Source organism: Sparus aurata, chromosome 14, assembly GCF_900880675.1.
Source record: "Sparus aurata chromosome 14, fSpaAur1.1, whole genome shotgun sequence".
NCBI classification, from domain to species: Eukaryota; Metazoa; Chordata; class Actinopteri; order Spariformes; family Sparidae; genus Sparus; species Sparus aurata.
In genome coordinates, this window is record NC_044200.1 from 9,051,474 (window position 1) to 9,076,035 (window position 24,562).

Consider the following 24,562-nt stretch of genomic DNA (forward strand, 5'->3'; position numbering starts at 1 on the left):
GAACACCGTGAACATGAATAAATAAACTTTCCACATTGCCCCAGTATCAGCCACACAAAACTACACCGTGCTAGGTATATTGTGAGGGGAAGAAAACGTTAAAGATGCATGAAAAAGTGACGGGTCGTGTATTTATATGGGCAGTTTGACATTTTGGTAAACAATGATCATCATCGCCTTCATCTCGTCTGCATCCAGCGCAGAGATAGACACGCCGCGACGGGTTTCACCAAGCTGAGCACAAGGACTGGAATGAGGGAGAAACTGTTGGCGTGGCTCTGTCCAACAGCAAAAAAACAAACACCTCCAGACAGCAACTCCAATGCACGGACTTACGTGCTGTTTCTTGTCTCGACACGTAACTGCTTCTAAAAAAAACACGATCAAACTGATATTGATCTCAGCTGACTCTAGAGCTACAACTTGGCTCACGACCAGCTAGCCGCTAACGGTGTCTGTCTGCTGTCCGGTAGTGTGGAGCGGGGGTTTTTTGAGTTTTTTTCCTGAAAACAGCTGCGTTGTGTGGCTGGAAAACAAGTTGAGAGTCATGAGACTGAATCGACACAGTCAGGTTTTAGGCTGTAGAACCAAAACAAAGAACTGAAAGATGCTAAAACGCTCAGTGGAGCTGTGGATCACGTGATAACTCTCTGTTGGTTCTTCACCAGAGAGGCCAAAAATGCATACGCCCTAATATGAAAATATCAATTTCAGCAGCTTCAAGGTCTTCAACGAGTTCTCCGGTGAAAGGAGAGATTCAAGTGCAATGCTTCATTTTTTTTTGCCACACAGGCTGCCTGTCTCTCTTTATCTCTCTCTCTCTGCACATTATTAACTATTATCATGAGTCAGACGATTCAAAACGAGTAGCCTGATCCGCAAGAAAGAATTTGATATGCGTGCACGCCCGCTCATTTTGCCACGAAAACACATATACAAAACAACGTACACACTACGTTGGCGCGAGATGAATCAGAGCTAACGTGTACAGTGTGACAAAAAGAAGCAAAAGACAAACGTATGGAGAAAAAGACAGGAGAAAAACAAGTTTCAACTGTGTCAAGTAGTAGTTAACTTGTTATATGACACCTAAAGTAACAGTACTTTTGGGAGTGAAGCCAAAAAAATAATGAATTATCCTGATAACTCCAGTGTTTCTTGAAATACATGAGACTGACAGTCATTTTTCCAGATCACTGACACAAATGAACCCTAATGCCCTCTACGTAGAATCCTCTGCAGCCCTCGGCTCTCTAAGGGACCCCATCCAAACTGTCAAACTGGGCACGTGTATGTTTTTTTCCGCCGTGTGCCCAGCTGGCTTTTGTGTCATTTCTTACCCTGAGAAACATATCTGGGTAGTGGTGCTGCGGTGCAGGGAGATTACAGACCTCTGAGCTCCAAACCATGGGAGGAGACCTGCTGCACCACAGGCTATAGAAAGACTGCAAACCGCAGGCCTGTCATCAAAATACATCTAGTCAGCTGGTGCACTGCCTCTGGAGGGAAAACCAGTGAAACCAGTGGGAAAAACACTACTAAGCTGACCTACTGAAACAGAACAGAGGAGGTCTCGGTAACAAAAAAAATAAAAAAGTTAAACTACCTGGCCTTGAAGAAAAAAATAGGAAAGTTTAAAAATCATTTCTGGGTAAAAGTGTGGGCTAGATCTGACTTGAATTGCGTTTCCAGGAGCTGTTAAATGAAACGTTCGTAATTTACAGCGGAAAAAAATATATTTTCCCTTTCTCTTTAGCTGGAAACACTGCTGGTGTTTTTGTCCAGAGGTGACATGTCTCTGTCAGACAGCCCTCATGACTGATAGACTCTGGACCAGTTTGGCCCTGTTTGATCAGATTTTTTTTTTTTTTTTTTCGAGGGGTTGTGTCTTCCTCTACTGTCTAAGGGAACAAAACAAGCTCTTAAATGACTCATCCGAGGTGAGAGAAGTATTCAACCACTGGCAATAGACAGGTTTTTTTTTTTTTTTTTTGCTTCACGGTATCACCATGAAGGAAAAAGGGTGTCTGCACATTGTAATGGCTGTAAAGTAATGACGCCATCAGTTTCGCTGTGGAATATTGTCCATCACCGGGCACATCTCCTGGCACCATTTCTATCTGCTTTCATGTTTCCCTTTATAGACTAAGGAATGAATATACCCGTGTTTTGTCCTGTGTTGTTGGTAGTCGCTAATGGGAAATAACCTGTCTCTGCAGCAGTGGTGCAAACAATAAAACCCCTCGGAAACACTCGGGAGGTTTGTTTTTTTTATACCATGTATTTAAATGTCAACAGTATTTCAATGCTGTTTAGTTTATCTATGAAACGGCATCATATTTTTTAAGATCTTGTATTAAGCAGCACTTAATGGCAAGAACAACTACCACAGAATTGTACACTTGATTAGATGTACTTTATCACCAATGTGAGTCATTAGCATTGCACTTAATTGGGACCAATAGACTAAATGCACTTCATCTCGACGCGTGCATCAGCTGAGGGTTAAAAGTTTCTCGGCTCTTTTGCTTCTGTTGCCGATTTCACGTCCAAGGAACTGACATCCAACCCATCTTCATTCGAGCGTGTCCGGGGGCCACTGGGAGTCTCCTTGACCCCCTTGGCAGGCACCCATGTAGGATGTGCTGCTGACCGACCCCAGATCCCTTTGAGATGTCTGCTATTATGCAACACTTGGAGCTGCTCGTGAATGCCAATTACGTCCTCGAATCCAACAGGGGGAGGATGGAGGGAGATCAGGCGGCAGAGTGAGATGCAACTGGAGATGCACCGCTGTGACTGCATAGCAGAGAACTCTGTGAGTGTGCTTTAACTATCTTATTTCCCATTTGACTGACTTTTTTTTTTTTTTTTTTTTTTTAAATGTGCTGTTCATCTTACAAAAAAGCTGCAGCATGTGACATTTGATTGAACAGCAGAGCAAGACCACGTCCATTCAAAGTCACATGAAAACCAAAAACACACACGGGAACCTGGTTTTATACATGATGAGAGACTGCTCCGCCTCAGAGGACACTGTCTGTACATGACCTTCCTCGAAGGTTTCACTCTGTTCGTTAAATACCAGACCTGCCTGCAGCCTGACCACAGGTTTGATCACCCCCACACCTCCGTGTTGCGGTGCTGTCTCCGGAGGGGGACGCACCTCGCATGAAAACAAACACCGGCGGCAACACTCACCAGCGACGGCTCAAGGCAGGAATAACCCTCCCGGTGATGAAACGCCAAAAACAAAAGAAAAAAAAAATCAGGGAGAGGATAGATGATTAAAAAGGAGCTAAAGTTGTCAGGTCCGCTGATCAGAAAACGATGTGTCTGACCTTCCCTGGCGCAGATGCCGGGACGGACGAATGGAGGGATGGTGTGGACAGATCCAGTCCGGACAGACCCGAGCAGCAGCTCTGACCGAGATGAATGAATCCCTGAAGCGGAGGGTCAGTGGAAATATACGGAGCGGAGCAGCTGGAGTTCCCGACACTCTGCTGCCTCTGACCGGACTGCTGCCGCTGCTGCATGCCGCTGCACCTCCGCACTGAAGGGCCCGCAGCGACCCCTGGCGGCAGGAAGAGGCAACGCAGGGCCCGAGTTCAGAGGAAATCCGCCCTTTTTAACATCACAATGCACGTTCAAATCTGACACAGTGATTTTTTTTTTTTTTTTTTCAAGAATGAGGCTACGAAGATGTCACCATTTAATTCAATAACACTTTAAAAGTATAATCCTGATTTAGAAAACTACATTTAAAACTACTTAAATCCTGTGTGCTCCATCTATGGATATTTTTGTCAATATGATGTAATTTTATTTTTTTTTTTAACCTAAAATCCTGTTTTCTTTTTAGGGGTATCAGCTCTTTCCCTCTATGAGACGTGATCCTGGATAGCGTTCCTTTAAACGAAGGCTTAACTGCAGTAATGAAATGGCACCAGCTCCTTCAGTACCTCTACGCTCAAATTTACCAAGCTCACACTTTTGTCACTCTCCAGCACAGTCAGAAACCAGTCAGTGGGTTGAGACAGTGGAGATTAAGGCATCAGCACCGTAACCCACGTCACTGATTTATGCTAATCAGACCGAGTGGGAGTTCCCATTTTAAAAACCTGGGAAAGAACCAGAGGGAGCGTGACAGCTGCTCAGTGGCACATGTAGCCAAAAAAAACAAGTGTGACTTCCCACGACAAAACTGCTGTTTAAATGCGTTTTAACAAACTGAACTCACCCAGTCGGGATGATGGAAACGGGGCAATTGTTATACCAGGTGTGATCTGACATACTCGGAGCTGTCCACTTGTGATTGGATCGCCAGGTGTAAACAGGGCCTTTAGGTTTGCCCTGCTTGTGTGAGGATCTAAGGCTCATTTGCATCAAGCAAAGTTCAGTTCACTTCCTTACACATGAGAACGGTTGTTTTTTTGAGTTTCAGTTTCCAAAAGTTGTTTTTCATTCCGTGCCATCCTTGTTACTCCTCTGCAGAGGTACTAATGCTGGAATCCATCGGAAACCCAGGCAAGATCCACCAAGCCTGGCTTCTCCAGCGCAAACACAGACGACATCACAGCAGATTAGCACCGCACATCGTGAACAATTACCCTTTATCTTTTCATCACGTTTCACTTTGTCATTTAAATCAGATTTAATCTGTTAAATCACAAAAGAGTGTTGCAATGGACGTTAACAATGGCTCCATTCCATTAAGGCTCCCAGAAAGCCCCCAAGTCCCCCCCCCCCCAGTCTCCCCTTTTGTTTCCTGACTGCTGGAAAAGTCAAAGGTACTCTACATTTAAGAGTACTGTCCCTAGGTAAAATGACAAAAACGATATAACGTGTGGGTACAATTACCACGACCACATACCAGTTCAAAGTGTACTATACCAAAGTTGCTTCCTCTTCGACATAATGGGTCACTGGAGCTGACTAGAGGCTGTCTGGGAGGGAACACCTTTACCTACTAAAGAAGCTTTTCATGCACCCGCCTCCTCCGCCTGTTGTCCTCACTGATTGTATGCTATCCATTATATGGTCAGTGTAACCTACATAATGATATCATGTGAGACTTCCCTATGTAACGGTTCCATGGTGTAATGGTTAGCACTCTGGACTTTGAATCCAGTGATCCGAGTTCAAATCTCGGTGGAACCTGCTTTAGGACCAGTGATTCATGAAAGACCTTACAATGATAAAATAGAATGCTGATAGTCTTACATTATAGCCTATTAGAAGCCAGAGTGGGAGGTTTAATTGTAAATTTATCAACGGTTAGGGTATGTGCTGCGCCAAAGCAAGAACCTGTTTAGTGTGTCTGTATATTGGTTAAAGCTGCATAAATCAATTTCGAGCCACTAGAGGGCACAAGAACTCCAAAACACAGTGACAAACATTCAGCTCCTGCTTTAAACATTGTTAATAAACCAAGCAGGTAACACAGTTCTACAACAGACAGCATTTCTTTAACAAGCTTCAAATCAGGTTCCACAGAGACTGGATTTCAGATCACTGGATTTGCTGTTTTACCTGTCTTTTGCCTTTTTTTTTGTGGTAGCAATACATCCAGCTATACTGACCAGACGGCCTTTGTCAGGCAAAACGATCCTAGAATTTGGAAATGCAAGTTAATGCCAGGTATGAACAGGGTCTTAGAGTTTTTCCTGCTGTTGTGAGGATCTTTGGTGTGGTAGAGGATCCTGGTGCTCGGGCTGTGACAAGGAAATGCCTCTTCGCTGGAACTGACTAGAGCCTGTTAGCCTCAGTTGTGCCTGACCTGCAGTGCTGGCTGAAGTTCTTTAGACATAAGCATGGCTGGAGGCAGTGCAGTGTCCTGGAGCAGCACATGCAGCTCCCGCCGCCTCCGCCTGTTGTGCTGTTGGATGATGAGTTCTGGTTCACTTCTACCAGCATAGTCTCTTTTCCCTGCATCATCAGGGAGCTGCCAACAACACACTGGCTGATCTTATGATAATACCTCAGAGTACGGACTACCTGGACAACCTCGAACCAAAACCAGATGTAATGGTGGTGGCACCGGGAGTCGGAGAGGCTATGCTATATGTCTTATGTTGAGCCGATGTCATGTTTGATCAAGTTCTGTGCAGGTTTCACGGTGCAATGGTTAGCACTCTGGACTTCGGTGGAACCTGCGTCAGATCCTGATTATTTGTCTCTGTATAAATCTGCCATAGTGTTGTGACATACCTGTCACTGTATCCTGGGCTTTGTGATGTCCAAGATTAATGTGATTTGTTTGAAGGAACAGGCAAAGAACATTTTTTTTTTATTTTTCCCCATGCGCAACCAGGCCTCTTTTCAACGTCCCAAAAACATAAGTCTTGTTATGCGAACTATTTTGTGATTCTTTCTGTTCAAAAATGAATATGTTGGTTAAAGCTGCATTAATGGATTTTTGGCCACCAGGGGGCGGAAGAATAAAAAACAAAAAGACTTTCCTTCAGGATTAATAAAGTACGAGCTTAGCAAAGAGCCACGCTGCTGCTTGAAACATAGTTAATACATCTAACAGCTGAAACTGTTCTCCAAGACTGGAATGACAGACAGCATTAAGACAACTGTTGACAGTGTGAGAACAATTTCATCACCATTCTTGATTTAAATTAGGTTCCACCGAGATTTGAACTCGGATCACTGGATTCAAAGTCCAGAGTGCTAACCATTACACCATGGAACCTGTACTGGAATGGATGAATAAACAGTAAAAGTAAACACATGGTCAACTGATAGGCTGTATACACTATACCACAGACTGCTAAAATTAAGTCATGAAGATACCAAGGCTGGCGACTGGATGAAGCAATCCAAGGATGAAAAGGCACCAATGTTTCCGTAACAACACATTTTTACACCACTCGTTGTTACAGTCAGTAAATGTGTGTTTGTTTTTGTAACTTTATTACCCGTTTTAACTGATGCTGTAAAGACGCTGGTTACAGTGCTGCTGACCTGACGCCAGTTGGACTGACTGATTAAAATATACACTTACGAAAATATTTGATCAACCAGGGCTGTCGATATTTTTTCTTAGATTTAATACTTATTTCATGTCATACACACGATACCGAGAGACTGTCATAAAGGTGAGTCGATTTTAAGACTTCGTTTGTGTCTAACGTGACACCAGCCATGGTTCTGAATTATTTACGGATATCTGACTCGTCACAAAAGTCTAGCCAGTCCAACTCTGCCAGTGGGTGAGCTACCTTGGAACATACATCCATTTCAGTTTTCATAGTTTATCAGTTTATGGTGTGGGGGGATGACTCTCTGTCCGTATTTAAAACATCACTGGTATTGAGCTGTTATTGTATTTAGGTAGGTTCGTAGTTGGTTTGCTTTTGCAGCACCCCCCATCATCAGCTGACAGAAGTGACAAAGTAATACTTTGTTTCACTGATCGCAGCTTTGGATAAGTGTCATTTAAAGTCAGTTTATTCATTCAGTTTATTCAGACGTGAACACAAAGAGAGTTTGTTTATTTAGTTTGTTTGTTAAGAGGAAAATCCGCCAATGAATTCAAAATGTGAAGATATACTCTTTGAAATAACGTATAAAGAAAAAATGCCATCGAGTTATTGTAAACAGCAACAACCATGGTCATTGTCGCCATAGCAACAGCAAGAAGAACATCAAAGCAGGAAATCAAAGCCATGGTGATGTCATCCATTCTAGAGTGTTGAAAGTCTATAGATAGATAGATAGATAGATAGATAGATAGAATTACTTTAATGATCCCAGACTGGGAAATTATTTTGTTACAGCAGTATTGGGTCCGCAAATAAAACACTTTGTACATAACATATAGTGTATATATACAGTGCACAGTGTGCTATAAACAATAAACAATAATAATATATACAACAAAACAAAATATGCAAAATATACTATAACAATAATAATATATACAACAAAACAGTAGAGAGACCAGAGTTCTCTGTCAGGCAGAGGTGAGAGAGTTGTTGTATAAAGTGATGGATTGTGGCAGGAAAGACTTCCTGTATCTATTGCTACGACAGCGAAGCTGAAGCAGCCTTCTGGAGAAGGTGGTCCGCTGTCTGACCAGTGTGAGTTGGAGAGGGTGGAGAGGATTATTCATGATGGATAACAGTTTTTTCAGTGTCCTCCTCTCCACCACAGCCTCCAGAGTGTCCTGTTTGCAGCAGAGCCAGCCTTCCTGATCAGTTTGTTGAGTCTGTTGGTGTTGCTAGCTCCGATGCTGCTTCCCCAACAAACCACAGCAAAGAAAAGTACACTGGCCACCACAGACTGATAAAAGATCTCCAACATCTTGCTGCACACGTTGAATGATCTCAGCTTCCTCAGGAAGTAAAGTCTGCTCATCCCCTTCTTGTAAACAGCTTCAGTGTTAGATCTCCAGTCCAGTCTGTGGTTGATGGTAACACCCAGGTACTTGTAATCCTCCACCGCCTCCCCATCCTTTCCCAGAATGCGCAGTGGTTGGAAAGCCATCTTCCTCTTCTTCCTGAAATCTATCACCATCTCTCTGGTCTTGCTGATGTTCAGCCGCAGGTGATTCTGTCCAGTCCACTCCACAAAGTTGTCTACCAGTGCCCTGTACTCCTCCTCCTGTCCCTCACTTATACACCCAACAACAGCCGAGTCGTCAGAAAACTTCTGCAGGTGACACGACCCGGTGTTGTACTGAAAGTCAGTGGTGTATAAGGTGAACAGGAAAGGAGACAGTACAGTCCCGTGGAGCTCCTGTATCACTAACAACCGCATCAGACAGAACACTGCCCATACGGACAAACTGTGGCCTGCCTGGTAGTCAGGTAGTCAGTAATCCAGGAGATCATTGTGTCGTGGATCATATGAGTTCCTTATTACATCAAACGGCTATGATGAAATAAGATTGTGTGGAAGGCATTCAGCCAGAGCTCCAACCTCGTCACCCGCAGCTGTAAACACAAGGACGACCAGCCCCACCACCGTCCTCGCTGCCTCAAAGGCTTCCAGCACAAAGTGGAGTATTCTATTAAAGTATTCTCTACATTAATCATTCAAAATATATTCCAACATTCTTTCAGCCTGGAACTATACCACCCACTTACATATACGTAATAGTTGTGTATATTTTTTACCTGTCTTTGATCAGCTTTGTTGTCCTTTTCCTGAGCTGTATGTCTATTTCTATCTTGTTCTTTGAACCTCATGAAACACTGAAAGCACCAAAAAAATAAATAAATAAGTCTGATTTCCTGTATGTGTTCACATACTTGTCCAAATAAAGCATGTTTAGATTCTAAAAAACATTCTCAAAGAACAAAGATGAATACAAAAATAACACGTTCATTTATATTTACATTGTTATCACGAATAAAAAAAAATCTGCTATGTAGTGGAGGGTACTAGAAATGTTGCCCCCCCTTCCACCCTCAGTGCTGGGTACGGCCATGCCACAGTTGGCTTATGGGTTTAAGTTGCTGGTGTCCATTCGACCTAAAACATAAAAGATGTGTATTATAACACTATAAACATAGCAGTTACTTATATAACTATATAACCAAACTTGATTTATTTCAGAGCCTGTATCCGACTTTCTCACTTTTACAAAGAATAATTGCTTCTACTTTTTTTTCGTTAGTCATATTTTACACCACTGCTTGTACTTCTACTTCTACATTTGTATCCTATTTGTCACTTCTGCTTATTTTCAAAAACATACACTGTAACAAAATTGCCTTAAAATTTACAGTAACTTACTGGCAACAATTAGCCAGCAAGTTACTGTGAATTCTTTTTACAGTAAAGGTACAGTAATTCCATTCACAGTATTTTATATATTCACTGTAAAATAAAAAACAATTAAACACTGTGATTTCAGTTGTTTTTACAATATTGTTTTATTTAACTGTAGAAAAAATATCAATTAAATACTGTGATTTCAACTCTTTTTACAGTGCTGGTTAATTTACTGTAAAAAGAAAACAGTTAAGCACTGTTTTTGTGTGGTATTGTATATGGCAATACAGTATTATTAACAGTAGGTAAAAGTTAATCACTGTTAATTCAGTTTCTCACTGTACAATTTAAATACTGTATCACTATGATTTAATATAAGCCATCATTACTAGAATTACCCATATTCTAAAATATTTCAATTAACTGCAGAAAACAAGAAAATTGTTAACACAATTATTTATTTAAGACATTTGGTGAACAGGAATATGATGAAACAGGTTATCAAACATTTTATGATGTGACAATGCAATTTTAACGGTTTGGTTAAGTTCAGGCACAAAAAAACTTTTGGCTCAGGGATTTAGGTTTGGGCTACAATAAGTACCCTGTTAAAAGGTTAGGCAAGCATCATGTTTGGGTTAAAAATGAATGATTTGTTAAGGTTAGAAATCCTTCACAGTAGAACAATGGAACATGAACACAGTCTCCCGTGTTAAATGCGCAGTATGAACATTTCTGCCACTGTCAATCAAAAAAAAAAACAAGGACTTAAGTAGCGGGCAACCACCAATGCCAATGAAAAGTGCACAGCTCAATAAAATACATAACAAAGGTCCTGTTTTTAGACACTTAAATCAGAAAATGCACATGTTATATCTTTAAAGTCTGTTTTCTTTGAGTAATTGTACCATTTTAATGTAAATGTATCAGATTTTACTAGATGATGAAACAGGTTATCAAACTTTTCAGACTAAGTACCAGTACCAAACCAATTTTCCAAGTACTACTTCAGATACCAACAATATAACAATTATTTTCTTTTAATTTTTCAATCATACACAATAAATCAAAAACAAAAATGCCAGTCTGGCCCACAAGCTCAAAATATTAACAGACACGCTTCACAATCTTGCACGTCCAGCTGGGAGCAGGCACCGGAGAAGACCTTGGACTAGGTGAAGGGATTACTGGGAACGCCTCGGGATCCCCCAGTCAGAGCTGGTCAATGTGGCCCGGAAAAGAGAAGTTTGGGGCCTCCTGCTGAAGCTGCTAACCCCAACAACCCAATAACAGATAAGCGGATGAGGATGGGTGGATCTTTAAATAAACCATCTTGAACTTTCAATGCAAAAGCTATTATCAGAACCTCACCTGCAACTAGTCAGTTAGCCAACTGAACTCAGTGAAGTCCCTGATGAAGGAGATTACATGCGGGTTCATGTATGAAGTCTTCCGCTTCACCACTCTCCCAGTCTTCCGGCTCGTCTGCTCCTTGGCACTGCACTTGGTGGAGTCAGGATTGATCCTGACTAAAAACCTATGAAAAGAGTACAGGAGATAGGGGGTGGGACAATATGTACATGTTAACAAATAACTGGTTAGCAAATCACAACTGGACATAAACCACTCTCCTTTGGTAACCGTTTGCAGAAATCTGCTATGCAACGTTAATTTTGACAGCCGTTTTAATTTTAGTCTTAGTCGTACACATATGCCAATACAGGTAGACTGAGACGGAGATAAAAATGCTAACATTTAGTGCTCATGCATGCATGCTACCGCAACCGGTGTGAGCTTGTATATCAGCTATGTTCATTGTGCATATCCAGTGTATGACACAGTATAAATGACGCTGTAGGCGTGGTGGCACAGTATGTGCTTCCTACACCAGATGCACACATTCTCAACCCAGCAAGTCATTGTTTGCCAGTCTTTTTTGGCACGAGGAAGTATGTTGAATAGAACCCCCTGGAGTGCGACAGCCTCTATAGCGCCCTTGTCCAGGAGGTAGTAGAATAATTTGATTAGTGAGAAATCAAGCTACACGGCTGCACCCAAACTGGGTTATGTGATCTACTAGTCATTTGATTGCTGCGAAGGCGTGGCCTGATGAACTTAATGGGCCACGTCATATTTGTACTAAAATAGTTAAAATCCACCCTCAGAAGTTATCATGCAAGAGATGCAAATTAAGCACAGATTAAGGAGAAAAAACATCTGTTGATTGAATTGTTTGTTTTTTCAGGGCAAATCCTATTCCCCAACCATCTACGCATTGCATCCACTCAATTTCTCCAAAGGCTTTTACGTAAAAAGGAATATAGTGTATACATGCCCTTAGCCCAACAGCCCTTCTGTTCTCTAATAAAAGCATCCAAGTTTTAAGGAGGCCTCAACCTACGCTATTTAGATTCTCAAGACCAATAACATTTTAAAGGAAGAAGGTGATTTTGAACAGCTTTTCAATTGTCAAATTGGTTTTACATTTTAATCTATCTTTCAATCAAGCTATTTAAGATAATAAATACCTCTGAACAAACTCCAGTGTTGTGCTGGCTTCCACCTGATACTCCAGGTTGAATACATAGCAACAGGCGAGAGCTGCCAAGGCAGTGGTGAAGTCAGCCAGGCGAGCAGCAGGTGGGATTACGACCCTCCCCTCGATCGACAGCATCCATTTGTTTGCAGTCAGGATTGTCTCTCCTTAGTAAAGAGTCATTACAAAAATTATATGTCATAGCATTCTATAAATGATTTGTGCCACATATATCTGCACTCTGAATGTGGCTTAACCCAGAGGTGGGTGTGATTTAGGAAAAATGTCGCTAAAGGCATCTGAAACGTCTAGCGACAAAGTTGCTAAATTGGCAACACTGGTCTGCACTTCACCAGAGACGCTCAGCCAATGGAATAAACACATGCAGGATTAAGAGGTATGAAGTAAAATGCATGAACTACAGTTTTTGTATTCCACATAACTTTCTTCAGTTTTAAAAGTGACTGCTGTCCCTGTATTACAAGTTGGAAATCTTGACTGGTGCAGAGGCAGTGAATCACATGACACAAACTGCATTCACTAGCGTTTCCAGACTAGACTTTCTTTGCTTGTGCCCTCTATGTGCAAAGGATTTGTTAACACTGAATGTGAAACTTACCAAGCATGATGATCCTTGGAGTGATGGGGAGAGACAGCTGGGCCTCTGCATCTGCGGGTGTGGTAGTCACCTATGAATGCCAGCAGAGATAAGAGTTACTTGAAATAAACTAGACGTTATCTCTAGGAAAGAAAAAGCTTTCTGAAATTTGTTGATAAAGAAGCAATGTGCCATATTTTTTGTTGCTCCAATGGTTTGTGCATGTTTACACCCTTTGGAAATAAAAAAAAATAACTGCACCATGTGTGTTATAGTGTGAGGTGAGGTATATCAATGAAAAAGTACTCAATCACCAATAACATAAAGGTGCCCTCAAAAAAATATACCTGACCTGAAACCCATTGCGTCAACTATCAACAAAAAAACTCCAAACACCTAGGAAGACAGGATTGCCAGACGCAAACCTGCATTTACTTGAACCCAAGTGCAAGATGCCATCGGAGGCTTGCCAACCTGCAATACAATTTGGGGGGTGTAAAATGTATCACTCTAATCAGGGGAAATGATTTTGCTGCAATAAATGTGACAATTAAAGGGATAGTTCGGGTTTTTTGAAGTTGGGTCATATAAAATACACATCTATAGTCAATCTGTTTCCTACCGTAATCACCGATCAGCGCAGCCTCAGTTTGGAGTAGAGTAGTAGAGAGCCGCTCCAGCCCAGACGCTCAGCTTTGTACTGCAGTGAACGGGGTTCAGCAAAAAAGCGAAATTAACCACCTAAAACGAGGCTCACGTAATTTTTTTTTACACCAGTTCAAGTGTACGTTGTATAGGTAAAATTCACACCGCTTTACATCACTGTCAGACCGTGCTTTCTTTTGGCACTACATTTTCTCAACCACAGAACCTTCGTATCACTACGCATTAGCGTAACTGGGCAACAGCTGATCTGCGAGCGGCGGCTGGACGAGAGGTTTACTTTCGATAAAAACGAAACTTAACTCTCCATATCCTTCCGCATTAGCGCTCATGTGTAGGGATACGGGGGGTCTGCGGTTGAGAAAATGTAGTGCCAAAAGAAAGCGCGGTCTGACAGCAAGGAAAGCGGTGTGAATTTTACCTATACAACGTACACTTGACCTGATATAGATTTTTTTAGGTGAGCCTTGTTTTAGGTGGTTAATTTCGCTTTTTTGCTGAACCCCGTTCACTGCAGTACAAAGCTGAACGTCTGGGCTGGAGCGGCTCTCTACTTCTCCAAACTGAGGCTGCGCTGATCGGTGATTACGGTAGGAAACAGATCGACTATAGATATGTACTTTATATGACCCCACTTCAAAAAACCCTAACTATCCCTTTAATTGTTGAAAAGTAAAAGATTTAAGAAATTAAGGAGCTTACATCAGCAAGGAGAAAAGGTGACTCCTCTTGCTCTTCGAAGTGTGCCACGATCACAAGTATTGCTGCTAGGCCATGAGTTCCTTCTTGGTCCATCTTTAGGGCTTCCTTCAGAACAGCTCTTACTTGCTTTCTCCACCTTGTAATCTGACTACTGAAGAAATCTAGGAGTCTTTTACCCTTTTTGTCCAAATCTTCGTTCAGTCTTGTGTATAGTTCAACATCGGTCAGAGTGGCGAAGTGTGACAATAAAAACTTCTGTGAAAAGAGAAATGGCCACTCCCTACCCACGTCCACAATGCTTGGGGAAGGGTTTGCTTTGATGTATTCCGGCTGTTTGGCATAAGTGATTGCCATGAGGTCTTCTACCGTTCCTCTCTCAGCGCCCTTGAGTCCCTCTCGGCTGAATATATCCAACATCTCAAGCTTCTTTTCCTCTAATGATGCTGACGTTTCCCCATCTGGATAGTCCTCTGGCTGCCAACGGACACACCCATAACTGTCGACTCTTACACATGTAGCTACTGCTCGCTGGTCATCACCACCATCCTCATCATCTCTCTGGGTGCGCTTGGGCTTCCTCAGACGGGAAAGAGTGTTGCCTCGATTCAAATATTCTACTCTGGTCTTGAGCTGATTTATAACACTGAAATACCCACATCCAATTAGCTGCCCCACTTCATTTTTGTCTAAAAAGCTATTTGGATGTTTTTGAGTGATAGCTATTGCCACTACCACGCACTCTCTGCGAGTAGGGTTCAAGGAATGCTCTCTCATCGCATCAACGGTGACTCTAATCAAGTGTCTGCGGTCGTCCGGAGCTGGCCTCTCACCAGCATGTACTGCTCTTCTAAGAGTGGGCCTCACTTTGTTCCATGGCACCTAAAAACTGAGTGATATGGGGCATGTGCTGGAAGAGGCAACTGGCAGTGGCTCAGGCGATGAAGGGCTCTGCTGGGGATTGGCAGGTACCTGCATTACACACATATGAGTGAAAGCACAGAATAGGTTGTGACCAGTTTTATACCACAAAATAATGTCCTCCAGATTTTCTATATAACCCCATATTCTGGAGGTAGTTACTTTTGATTAATCTGTAAATCATTATATGGAAAAGACTTACCTTCTCTGGCATTAAAGTCACAAATGAATAAGCAAAAAAAACAAACAAAATTGCAGGAAAACAGTTTAATATGCTCTGACATTATGAAGTCATAAATCTGTGATGAAAAACTGTCATCTTAATAAGCTGAAATCAGATCATTTAAACGTGTTTTTCTTTACAAAATGATGATTGAATGATTAATTTAATTATTAATCGTTGCAGCTCAACTAATATGTTAATTAAAGCAACTGTAATCTCACCTCCTTTCAAGGAATGAAGAATCTTTCTGAACTGAACTGGTGTGAGCAGGTGTTTGATGTCATCTTCTTGAATGAACTGCAGATGATCTGGGCCTTCATCACCTACTTTGGTCACCAACTCATTGACCAAAGTTTCAAGTTTTGCTTCATCTAACTGTGGTACCACGGTCTGTATTGCCTTCTCAATGGAGTCCATTACTCAGTGCCTTTGAAAGTGACAGAGGGTGTTTTCTGGGCGGAGACCCTTGAGACTGACAGCTCTCTGAATGCCAGTCTCGTACAGTTGGTCATCAAATTTACTTGTTTGGCCCATTTGCAGAGTTGGTGGAAATAAGCTACCAGCATGTAAATATGCTTGTAGCAACTGGTGTCTTTCTGCTAAGGTACTGCAGAGGTTTTTAAAGTTACGCAGTTTCATTGCACACTGCTTAAACTATGAGTGCTTGCTTTCGAAATGCAATGTCCACAACCTAATGAGGGGACCAAACTGAAGAATGAGTTCTGGGTAATGGACAAGATAGTGGTGTTTAGGTTTTAGTGTCTTTTCTGGGAATGTGGCAGTTCTTAGCTGGATGTATTCCTCAATGAGAATCTTCAGGTATGCTACTTGGTTGGTATGGATCTTGGGAGCACATATCAAATCCACAATTTCTCTGAGCTTTAAACACAACTGCCACACCTCGTCATCAAGTGGATCTTTGATTCTGTCTCCAACCAGAATGGGAAAGAGACCTAAGAGGCACCAGTTTTGAGCAGCATGCCCTCCCAGCTTCTCCCCATCAGTTTTGACCTCACATGGCTTGTTATTTGCATCACTGCCTAGGTATGTGAACTGTGATATAGTCCGATTCAGTTGACCATAGGTAAAATGTTTGCCTACCGTCACCAAGTGCTTAATGTACATAGCAAGATCAATTGAAACAACCCCTTCAAACAGGTCATGGCCAAGGCATGGAGGGAGTCCTGGCTGGCAAACATGATAATATTTCAACTGATTGAAAACTGAGTCAAACTTTATTCCTCTGGTCATTTCCTGGTTTAGGGCTATCGTTGCCACACTGTTTTTGTAACTCTCTATGATTTGGTGGGATCTGTTTGAAAAGACTCTCTGTCTATGACACAGTAACGGCAAAAATGTGTGCTTTTACTGAAGTTTTCAGTAATCCCGCCAATACTGTGTGACCCCAGATTATCTCCAGTAATGGCAATCACAGAGCCTTTTACCTTCTCCTCATCACCACATTCAATTCCATTTTCCTCCATTTGTTTTAAGTCACTGACTAAAGTGGAGAACAATTTTTGTTGTCCAAAAAATTGGAAATTCTCCTCTCTGCACAACAGAACAAGTTGCATTGGATCAATGGAAGACCTGTTGTGTGGCGATATCTCTGCAAGTGTCATGTACATAGTCGGTATTTTGTGTTTTTTTCTGCCTAAGCCCAGTGGGTTCGCAACTTCAAATGAATCCTGATAGAAGATGACAGACAATCTTTAAAGTTTCTACCGTCTCTCACAACTTCCAGAACATCAGGAGTTGTTTCTGTGTCAGCTTTAGCTCGGGCATACTGCTCTTTAACAGAGTTTTGAGTGAGGAGGGATTTTATTGTATTCTTGATGGGCACATACTGATAGAACCTCTCTTTGCCTTTAGCATCAATGCCCAAATAAGTCTTAACTTGCTCAACATAGCTAAATCTGCTCTTAAAGAAGGTTTTACGGGTTTGATCTGTTCTAAACACTCCTTCGTTGCACATTTTCAGAAGGTTATCTTTTGAAAGATCATCAAGGAGGCTCTTAATATCCCTTTCAGGCACATTCAAGTTTGTTAACCCTTTGTGCATCCTAGACAAAAGATGAGTCAAGCCAGTGTTGTGCACCTCTTGTATTTCCTCTATTAAGGTCTGAATTGTACTGGCTGGTAACAACATTTTAGCCTGCATTCTGAGATAAAACATGGCCAAATTGTTCATAAAATCATCTGTGTCCACTTCATCATTTGTGTGATTATTACCATCGTCAAAGATTGTCTCAAAAGTGTGACCTATGTCAAGGTCTGCTGACGTATTCATGCAGGCACTTGTGACGTTAGTAGCACTGGTAGAAGTTTGGCTACATGGAGAACTGGAGATCTTTTTGTGTTTCCGGTTCAAGTGTGAGGCAAAGGATGAACGGACACGAAAATATTTTGAACAGTTAGTATAGGGGCATGACACTTTTTTGCCATCTTTAATATGCCAATGAAGATGTTCACGTAAGGTTGAAAAATTTGCTGACACAAAGCTACAACCTTCAACAGTGCAAGCCAAATCAACTCCATCAATTTGCCTTACAAGTCCTGGTTTAGCAGTCTTCTTGTGAAAGCAGTACATATGGCTTTGCACTGAGCCACGTGTCACAAAAGTGGCAAAGCATTCTGCTACACCACATGGAAATCTAAAGTTAGCTAGATTTCTGTGTATCCTCAAATGACGAACAAATGCAGGAATTGAAGCTGTGGTGAAATTACAACAATTGCATAAGTAATTCATTTTGATGCCAAGCTAACTGGTAGCTAACTCCCAGCTGGAAACCTGTGGTTCACCACAGCCTGACATTGGAGTCACAGAGTGAAAACATTTATTTTCGCTCTTTTGCACTAAGTGATGGTTACTTACCGATTTTAACTCCCAACAAGTATTTAGTGGTGGATACCCGATTCCAGGATGGACACTGGACCAGACGAAGAGTGAAAAAACATACTCTCCTGGCGCAGCCAAACTCCACAATGAAAACGACAGGCACAACTCTCCAAGTGCTGTGTTCGCAGTTTTTCCTGTTTGCGATGACTTGACTGGCCCATTCAAAGCGTGACCGTTGAACTCTCCTGATCCTCAACAGTCACCGCCCACTTTTCCGAACGGCTCCGGTTCCGAAAGTGAATTTGCCATTCATTCACTCCATTGACGTTTTATAAAATCCTTTTAAGCCTGGAACCAAGCCAATACACTACGAGATGAATCGTGACCATAAACATTTAATTTGGCGCAAATTTTTTTTTTGAAAAACTGAGAAAAAAGCAAAGGTACAAGACTGTGTACATAATTATCTTAAGAGTAAAGGAACTACTCATCCCATAAACCACTGCGAATGTAACAGCGACGTGTCTGATTGGTTGCCATGGAAATGTTTATCGAACACGTAAATTTCATGTTCGGGTGAACCATTTCGACACTCTTCTCCTCATCTCTAAAAAAACGCAGTAGGTCAGAAAGTGAAATCATGATAGCTCTAGATACATTTATGAAGCCCATTTCCGCCTGTGAAAGAAAAAAAAAGATAAAACTTAGGTTGATAAAAAATAATAGTAAAAATAATAGTTCTGAAAATAAACATAGAAAATAAAAAACAAGAAATTAGAGAAATTCAATTTCCATTTTTTTGTTTTGCTCCGTGTGTGTGCGTGTGTGTGTGGGTGTGTGTGTGTGTGTGTGAGATAGATAAAAATGGAAAATTAAGTACTTTACTTTACTATCTACAATACTGTACTGGCTATTGTGATATTTTTTACAATACTGCTGTGACTACTGTGTTTTCTACAGTAATACTAAGACTACTGTGATTTTGTCATGTAGACAATGTTTTATTGTAAAATTTACAACATTCTACTGTAAAACCATACACAGTACTGTTACTGTGTTTAATACAGTACATAACTACAATTACAGTGTAAGAAAGCAAAGCATGTGTTGGATCTATGGTTACATGCTGTCTATATTAGTACGTCACCAAATAAGTAATCACAGCGTTCTGAAATGACGTCAGTTTTCGCAGACGTGTGACTGGTGTTGATGTGGTTCTATGGTGTAATGGTTAGCACTCTGGACTCTGAATCCAGCGATCCGAGTTCAAATCTCGGTAGGACCTGATTTTGTGCTGTTCAACTCCAACATACACCAGCGTGATTTCACTCTCCCGAAGTGTTAACTAAGTACGATGAGCTTGCTTAGTCATTTTAACTGCTTTGTTTCCATACTATCGCCTGAAAGAAGCCACATTTCCTGCGAAACGAGTGTGTGTCTACTGCAAAAAAACACGATATATCCCAAAATAACATCGTCGTGGGATTAATTTGAGTGATCGCAGGCTGATCCAATGAGGTTTCATACACCGAATCAGTCAGGATGGCCGAGCGGTCTAAGGCGCTGCGTTCAAGCTGTTTACAGCAATATTTGCAATATCCAAAATGAAAAACTATTCCAGATATCCAGAATGTAATTTTGAATACCCAAAAATACATTGTGGCTAGTAAAAATGTCATTATGGACATCCACAATATATATACAGATGTCCACAATTGAATTTTTACTAGGCATAATACGAATTGTGGATATCCGTAATGACATTTTGACTAGTCACAATGTATTTTTGGATATTTAAAATTACATAGTTATTCATTTTGGATATCTGAAATGAAAATTATGACTAGCAACAATTGGATTGAAGATATCTGAAATGGCAGTTTTTCCTAGTAAGAATTCAATTGCAGATATCCAGAATGTAATTGTGGATATCTGAAATTGAAAGCCCAATACACATGAATGGCAAAAGCGATGTCATTTGTCCTATGAAGAATGTCATTGTGGATAGCTGAAATGACAATTGTGGATAGGAAGAATGCCATTGTGGATATCTGAAATGTTCTTTTTGACTAAGAAGAATTGAATTACAGATATCTGCAATACATATCCAGTCTAGCTATTAAATGTTAAAACGGCCACTTATACTTTTTATTTTTATTTATATCTTAAATTCAGTTTTGACTAGTACAATCAAAGTTGTAGATATCTTAAAATAACATTTCTACTAGTAAGAACGTTATTGTGGATATCTTTAATTACCATTCTGACTAGTAAGAATACAATTTTGACTAGGAGAAATGCTATTATGACTATCTAAAATCCAATTACAGATAGGAGTGTGGTTCGATTAAATATTAAAACAGCTTTATCCATGGTGTAATGGTTAGCACTCTGGACTCTGTAGGACCTGGTTTTGGATTCTTTCTTTACAACAACATATTGTAGCAGATTAAACAATAAAATGGAATCATAATCGCAACCAGAAGCATATCATTATAGTACTACAATAACATGGTAGGATATATTCCATATACCTTTGTTATCTTAAAGATCGCCGTAATATCGCTTTCTTACTAATATAGCATTCAAGGCAAGTACTGTATTGCTATCAGTCAGGATGGCCGAGCGGTCTAAGGCGCTGCGTTCAGGTCGCAGTCTCCTCTGGAGGCGTGGGTTCGAATCCCACTTCTGACAGTAACTTTTTCCGTTATGGAAGGACCTTGTTCTGCCATGCAGTCAGGAGGCACACCAGCTGCTACCAACGCAACTGCATTCATTGTGCCTGGGAATGTCTCAGACATAAAACCTGAAAACCATTTAGTTAATGAACACATACTCAGAAAATCTTCCAGAGGGCGGAAGAGACCAGTTCGTGTACGGAAGACTTTTTACTGTGAGTTTGTCTTCAATTAATGAAAATGTTTGTTGTGCCTTAAGAAGATGGTTTACATGTTCATTAAATCATGTACGTAGTAATGTAACTCTGCAAAGATTGTTATAGTTGATAATCATTTGAATAAAGTAATTATGTTTTATATCTTTTCTGTAACTGTTATCAATAACATTGTTTAATATATTGAATATACCTTTAATATTGTTTTTATTTTTATCTAATGCATTGCCATACTATTCCTTCCCACTAATTATTGTGGGTGCTCATAAGACAAGCTGTATTGGGCCGGTTCGTTTGAGGTGAGTTCTTTAACAGAAGCAGTCAGGATGGCCGAGCGGTCTAAGGCAGAATACAATATACTGTATACAGTGAATATACTCACACCATCTGATAGAGGGCATACCACTTCTTTTTCCTGGGAGCTGGCCTGTTTCCTTCATCTGCAGGCCAGACGCCAGTGCTGGCAAACTTCCTCAGGCGGGTCATCCACTCGGAGTCCGCCATCGCCTTGTGGGACTTGGAAGATGTTGCCTTTGGTCACATAAATGCATGAAAGTTTTTTTTAAATGAATCAAAAAACAACGTGAATACTGGAACATGAACGCTAGACCATGACAACCAAAGCCAACTAGGCTCTGATTGCATCTGTGTTTGTAACTTAGCTGTAGAATTAACCTGATTTATATTATAAATATGTATTCTTATAGTATGTTGCGGGAAATATAATGAATTAGAAAGTGATTGCCTTTACAGTTTGAATAATCTTATTAAAACAGAATGAAGTTTTAACGAGTCAGCTTCTCAGAAGTGTTAAAAATCGCACGACACTGTGAGTTCAGGATACCACTAACGTTAGGACCCCCCACCCCCACCCTCACAGTGAACTTTCCTTGACAAACAATGTTTGACTTTGATTGTGTAACACTAAATGGACACAGTTAAAGTATATCTCCAGCGATGAAAACGAGCGTTTATCACATGTAAAACTCTAGAATGAGTCTTGTGAATTGGCTTAAGAGGCAAATTCAAGCTAGCAAAGCTAACATTCATAGGTAACATGAATGTCAGCAGACGCGACAAAAAGCAAAATATCAGTCATATAATTAAACACAACAGATGAAATAACTTTTCTATGTAAAGTTTTAATGTATACAGCAGTGTGATAAATGTGTTAATACTCGCCATTTCACTTGTTGTCCGACTTCTGTTGTCACTCCGCTTCGAAAGCGACGAAGGTTACCGCAAATCCTCTCGGCTTCGCTCGGATTTCGCTCGGCTCCGTCCAACATTTCTCCGTCGTGATTGGTCAAATGTTGGAGGTGGGCGAAGGCGATTGGTGGGCGAATGTATGAGCCACGATGGACGGTCGCTCCGGCGGCTGGAGGCGTCGGTTCGAATCCCACTTCTGACAGCAAAACGTTTCCCTACGACTTGGTGCAAAGGCGCATCAGCTGCAAGCTGTGAAGTTTTATTCATGATGCTTGGCAATCCTTCAGACGTAAAACCTCCCATAACAAGCTATTTAGCAGTCATGTACACAGAAATTCAACCAGCGGCTGAACAAACGAGTACGTTAGTATTTTTACCGTGAGTGTTTTGTTATGTACATGTGTACTGCGCAATAGCAATAACATAATAATTGGAAAAAAAACCGATACATGTATGATTGGTAGAAGGAACCTCAGAGGCTTAGTTGCTCCACCAGATGGAGCTCTTGAGCCGAGAGTGTTTTCTCATTAGTTGAAGAGAGAATGTATTCTAACTGTAAAGTCCAAAAGTTTTCAAATGTACAGAGTAAGGAAAAGTTAGAAAACGTGTCATATATCACCTCCATTTAAAAACATATAAGGTACTTTACTAGCGTTGAACACACGTGAAAAAATGGATAAGAAGCCTCTTTCCTTTGAGAGGGAAGCAATATGTAAGGAGGAATAATTGCCGAAGTGTAATTAAGAGTTGATCAGAATAATAATAATAGTTAATAGTAGGTCATTGAAAAGAATAATGTCTTCTTCTTGTTTCTTCTTCGTGTCGTTTTCTTTCCTCTCTCTGAAACACAAATGGCAGACAAGGGAGGCTACAGTTAATAATCAACTCCAGCACCCAGAAGAGCTGTTCATCTGTCAGGTTGAACTCGTGAGAAAATAGATACAAATGTATAGCCTACTTGTGTTTTTTAAAAGGAGGGGGCTCACAATCGTCTGATCAGCACTCCCTATTTCTTAGAGACAAATGGCAGCCGAGGGAGAAAACGGTAGACAAACAAACTTGAGGCAAATTTCAAAGCGGCCCCGTTCCAGCAGACACAAACGAGCCGCGCTGCGTTCACAAACCAGGAAGGCAGCAACCACAAGGGACAACTGAAACGGTGCGTAGACTGCGGGGAAATCACCTAACTCTCTGGAGTCACCGATCCGAGTTTGTATTTTTTTTTTTCAACCGCTTTGAGCGGCGTAAAAAGCGCACAAGAAGCATGCTGTTTATATCAATATAGACATGAGGCATGGCGATGTGATATTTTGTAATGTGACGCACACAGATCTGACGATGAACACGGCGGTTCTATGGTGTAATGGTTAGCACTCTGGACTCTGAATCCAGCGATCCGAGTTCAAATCTCGGTAGGACCTGGTTTTGGATTCCTTCTTAACAGCAACATATTGTAGCAGATTGTCAGTGCTTGAACAATAAAATGGAATCATTATCGACAACCAGAAGCGTATCATTAAAGAACTACAATAACGTGGTAGGATATATTCCATATACCTTTTTTTTTTATCTTAAAGATCGCTGTAATATCGCTTTCCTACTAATTCTTGTAGAAATGACTGTGACTGTACAACACGTTCTCATTCCCAACGACGTGTTGGACTGTACGTATGGGAGCTAAAAGATTCGAGGCGAGTACCGTATTGCTATCAGTCAGGATGGCCGAGCGGTCCAAGCCGCTGGCGTGGGTTCGAATCCCACTTCTGACAGTAACTTTTTCCATTATGGAAGGACCTTGTTCTGCAATGTAGTCTGGAGGCACACCAGCTGCTAACAATGTAGCTTCATTCATTGTGCCTGGGAATGTCTCAGACTTAAAACCTGAAAACCATTTAGTTAATGAACACGTACTCGGAAGAGACCAGTTCGTGTACGGAAGACTTTTTTACTGTGAGTTTGTCTTCAATGAATGAAAATGTTTGTTGTGCCTTAAGAAGATGGTTTATATGCTCAATAATTTTATATACTATTTTAATCCCAAATTGGGAAATTCTTTTTTTTCACCCACATTACACACAGGTGCGCACACACAAATACACACATGCAGTGTAGAGGAGATGAGTGAAGGGGCTGCCACACATGCCACGGCGCCCAACAAGCAGTGTTAGGGGTCGGTACCTTTAGCTCAAGGGCACCTCAGCAATGCCCAGGATGTGAACCAGCATTGTTGTTCTTTTTTGGTCCGGGTAGGA

The 24,562-nt window shown here is 41.2% G+C and overlaps 3 protein-coding genes and 5 non-coding genes across 13 annotated transcripts in view; 5 read left to right on the forward strand and 3 right to left on the reverse strand.

Moving 5' to 3' along the window:
* The window catches only part of rerg (RAS-like, estrogen-regulated, growth inhibitor), a 46,651-nt gene extending 43,110 nt beyond the window's left edge, over positions 1-3,541 (reverse strand). For both annotated transcript variants that reach the window (XM_030440813.1, XM_030440814.1), the window contains exon 1: positions 3,202-3,541. The gene's annotated coding sequence lies outside the window, so the exon portion shown is untranslated. The remainder of the gene's footprint in view (positions 1-3,201) is intronic.
* A 1,547-nt stretch (positions 3,542-5,088) lies between these two features.
* On the forward strand, positions 5,089-5,160 carry trnaq-uug (transfer RNA glutamine (anticodon UUG)). The gene has a single exon. It is a non-coding gene; the product is annotated as a tRNA-Gln (tRNA).
* Positions 5,161-6,628: 1,468 nt separating this feature from the next.
* Positions 6,629-6,700, reverse strand: trnaq-uug (transfer RNA glutamine (anticodon UUG)). The gene has a single exon. It is a non-coding gene; the product is annotated as a tRNA-Gln (tRNA).
* Positions 6,701-10,185: 3,485 nt separating this feature from the next.
* Positions 10,186-18,669, reverse strand: LOC115595218 (uncharacterized). Of its 5 annotated transcripts, none has more exons than XR_003986662.1 (6): positions 15,059-18,669; positions 14,229-14,702; positions 12,885-12,954; positions 12,258-12,432; positions 11,101-11,266; positions 10,186-10,998 (listed from the first exon to the last, which is right to left on the reverse strand). XR_003986662.1 is itself a non-coding variant. In XM_030439410.1 (6 exons), the coding sequence occupies exons 1-5, from the start codon at positions 15,062-15,064 to the stop codon at positions 11,107-11,109; spliced, it is 885 nt and encodes a 294-aa protein (XP_030295270.1). In that variant the 5' UTR covers positions 15,065-18,656; the 3' UTR covers positions 10,186-10,998; positions 11,101-11,106. The 5 variants fall into 5 exon arrangements, 3 of the variants coding, with proteins under 3 accessions (XP_030295270.1, XP_030295269.1, XP_030295267.1); XR_003986661.1 differs by adding an exon at positions 13,289-13,337 and having other exon boundaries at positions 14,229-18,669; XM_030439410.1 differs by having other exon boundaries at positions 15,059-18,656.
* A 752-nt stretch (positions 18,670-19,421) lies between these two features.
* trnaq-cug (transfer RNA glutamine (anticodon CUG)) lies at positions 19,422-19,493 on the forward strand. The gene has a single exon. It is a non-coding gene; the product is annotated as a tRNA-Gln (tRNA).
* A 1,326-nt stretch (positions 19,494-20,819) lies between these two features.
* Positions 20,820-20,902, forward strand: trnal-cag (transfer RNA leucine (anticodon CAG)). Its single transcript has one exon. It is a non-coding gene; the product is annotated as a tRNA-Leu (tRNA).
* A 2,498-nt stretch (positions 20,903-23,400) lies between these two features.
* Positions 23,401-24,562, forward strand: part of LOC115595931 (proton myo-inositol cotransporter) — a 72,501-nt gene continuing 71,339 nt past the window's right edge. Inside the window, exon 1 of the mRNA XM_030440779.1 lies at positions 23,401-23,469. The gene's annotated coding sequence lies outside the window, so the exon portion shown is untranslated. The remainder of the gene's footprint in view (positions 23,470-24,562) is intronic.
* On the forward strand, positions 23,660-23,731 carry trnaq-cug (transfer RNA glutamine (anticodon CUG)). Its single transcript has one exon. It is a non-coding gene; the product is annotated as a tRNA-Gln (tRNA).